The sequence below is a fragment of the Vicia villosa genome, linkage group LG2, assembly GCF_029867415.1.
Source record: "Vicia villosa cultivar HV-30 ecotype Madison, WI linkage group LG2, Vvil1.0, whole genome shotgun sequence".
In the NCBI taxonomy this organism is placed as follows: domain Eukaryota; kingdom Viridiplantae; phylum Streptophyta; class Magnoliopsida; order Fabales; family Fabaceae; genus Vicia; species Vicia villosa.
Genome location: NC_081181.1, coordinates 215,220,635 through 215,223,785, shown reverse-complemented (window position 1 = coordinate 215,223,785; position 3,151 = coordinate 215,220,635). Strand labels below are relative to the sequence as shown.

Here is a 3,151-nt window from a genome sequence, read left to right as displayed (position 1 = left end):
ACTATTCCCTAAGACATGCTGTCAGAATACAATGGATATTTAAAAGACTATAACATTTCCTTATTTAAAACGTATTCAAACAACACTACGTTCTTTAGGTTAAATGGCTCTTTATTTTATTTTTATTTTTTAAACTGCTACTATGAAAAAGCCAACGGTAATAAAATTGAACAACTTCAACGGTAATAAATTGAAATCAATGTAACGGTTATTTTTTTTAAACAGATGTGTTAATTATTAATATAAATATCTAACTCTCATTTTATTCAATTTCTCATTCACATCTAGTCTAAATTTAACCAATTTATTTTATCTCATTTTAGATTTTTGGCTACATATATTTCATTTAACAATGAATCCCAATCAACATATTACTTGGTCCAATTTTATGCAAAATGATGGAAGTCCTCCTAGTATCCCAAATCAACAAAACAATCCATATTTTGGAAATCTACCTCTTATTCCAAATCCACACCATAATCCAAATTTTCAAAACTCTCTTTTTATCCCAAATCCACAAAATAATTCATCCATTAGAAATTACTCCTATCATACACCACCTTATCCATATCAATATCAACAGTTTTCATCTCAATCAACTAACCCCAATATGTCTCATGTTGTTAAAATAGGTAGTAGTGGTGTGCAATCAAATGATCAAGAACATGAAACACCACAACTTTGCACTCAAGATAGCTTGGAAAATACTACCCTTGGTGAAGATGTTGCATCTGCACCGGTTGTGAATGCGCCTAAACAAAGATTCCAACCGAAAGAAGATGAAATTCTCATTCAAACATGGCTCAACGTTTCAAAGGATTCAATTGTTGGAGTTAATCAAAAAGGAGATAGTTTCTGGAAGAGAATTGGTGAAGCATTTAACAAGCATCGTGACATGAATTACAAAGAGAGGAAACTGATGGCACTAAAAGGTAGATGGCACAAAATTAATCCATCTGTTCAAAAGTTTGTTGGATGCTACAAACAAGCATTTTCTACACAAAAAAGTGGGAGCTCCGAAAACAATATCATGCAGGTTGCGTATAGAGTTTATTTTCAAGATGAAGGTGAAAAGTTTAAATTTGAGTCTGCTTGGAGATTATTGAAAGATGAACCTAAATGGCTCGCAGGTTCATCAGAAGCTTTTGCAAAAAGAACAAAGAATTCAGCATCTAGAGCATATTCTTCGTCTTCTAACCCACCGACACCAACGAGCAGCGAATACAATCCACCATCACCTACTCTGTTACGTCGTCCAATCGGTCAAAAGGCAGCCAAAAGGAAGGAGAAAGAAAAGATGGTGGAAATGTCTACTCCCAATGTTAAATATGATAAATTCAAATATGAATTCAAAAAGAAAACTGATTTGATGTCAGTGTTTGCACAAGACTATGCACGTATTGAGAGTGAAAAACTCGAGATTGAAAGAAAAAAGGTTGAAGCAAAGATTAAGAAGGCCGAGATGAAAGAGGAAAGATTGAAGATCGATGATCTACAAATTCTCTCAAAGGATACTTCAAATATGAATTCAAGACAACTACAAGCTCATGATTTATTGTGCGACGTGATTCGGAAAAAATATGGCCTTAATTAATTGTATTATGTATTTTGAATAGTATGATTATGTATTTTGAAACTAGTTGTTATTCTTATAATTGATATGGTTATGTATTTTGAAACTAGTCGTTATTCAAACTAGTCGTTATTCAAACTAGTCGTTATTCAAACTAGCCGTTATTCAAACTAGTCCTATAAATAATCATTTAGTAACACAGTAATTTTCACAATCATTCTCAACCTCTTTAACTTTTTACAAATTGTTGTCATCCTATTCAATATTAAATTTCTTTTCTCATGGATCCTTCTAATCCTTCCCACATCGCAAAAATGTTCGTGGATTATATGAATGATGGCATGGATGAAGAACTCGTGAGACTTTTTTTTGAAAGTCAAAATCAAGAAGAAGCCTCGAGCTCTAGAAGGCCAAGACGTCAAAGAAGGAATATAGAGAGGAATCGTGAAGACATGATCGATTGTTCAATGATTATTTTCAGAAGCTCCAGTATACACAAATGAACAATTTCGTCGGAGATACCGAATGCATAAACATGTGTTCCTTCGTATTGTGGAAGCTTTGGGTCAACATGATGAGTATTTCCGAATGAGGGTTGATGCAACTAGTAGATCAAGTCTTTCACCGCTACAAAAATGCACTGTTGTTATTCGTATGTTGGCATATGGAATGTCTGCTGATAGTGTGGATGACTATTTAAGAATCGGTGAAACTACAACACTAAAATGAGTTGATAAGTTTACAAGAGGCGTGATCAGCGTATTCGGAGCACAATATTTGCGAAGGCCAGACGCTCAAGATATTGAACACTTACTTCAGATGGGGGAGGCGCGAGGCTTTCCAGGTATGTTAAGTAGCATTGATTGTATGCACTGAGAATGGAAAAATTGTCCTGTTGCATTGAAAGGGCAATATGTTCGAGGCGATCATGGAAAACCCATTGTTATGCTTGAAGCAGTAGCTTCACAAGACTTATGGATTTGGCATGCATTCTTTGGGGTAGCGGGTTCAAATAATGATATTAATGTGTTGAACCAATCCAATGTCTTCAATGATATTCTGCAAGGGAGAGCTCCTGAGGTTCATTATACAATCAATCATACTGAATACAACATGGGCTATTACTTATCAGATGGCATTTATCCTGAATGGGCCACATTTGTGAAAAGTATCTTAATGTCGCAAGGGGATAAGAGAAAATTGTTTGCCTAACATCAAGAAGGAGCAAGAAAGGATATTGAACGTGCATTTGGGGTTCTCTAGTCGCGATTTGCAATCATACGTAACCCGGCTCGATCTTGGCACTTAGATGCACTCCAACGTATTATGGATACATGTATCATATTACACAACATGATTGTTGAAGATGAACGTTCCACATATGGTGGAAACTTTGATTTTTCTTATGATCATTTAGGCAACGACAAGACAACATTGCCGAATGATTCTAATATTGATTTTCAAGAGTTTCTACGTAGAAGATTTGATGTTAGTGATAAACAAATTCATCAATACCTTCAATAAGACTTGATAGAACACATATGGCAACGTTTTGAGAATGAGAATAACAACAATTAA

At 34.8% G+C, this 3,151-nt stretch overlaps 1 protein-coding gene and 1 pseudogene across 1 annotated transcript; both read left to right on the top strand.

The window, feature by feature from the left end:
- The first annotated feature begins 352 nt into the window (after nt 1-352).
- On the top strand, nt 353-1,594 carry LOC131648219 (uncharacterized). Its single transcript, XM_058917998.1, has one exon. It carries the CDS (start codon nt 353-355, stop codon nt 1,592-1,594), a length of 1,242 nt encoding a protein of 413 aa, XP_058773981.1.
- Nucleotides 1,595-1,854: 260 nt separating this feature from the next.
- LOC131648218 (uncharacterized) lies at nt 1,855-3,151 on the top strand (annotated as a pseudogene).

Excerpts from the sequence above, each read along its gene's own strand:
- LOC131648219 (XM_058917998.1), top strand. The coding sequence starts at position 353 with ATGAATCCCAATCAACATATTACTTGGTCCAATTTTATGCAAAATGAT.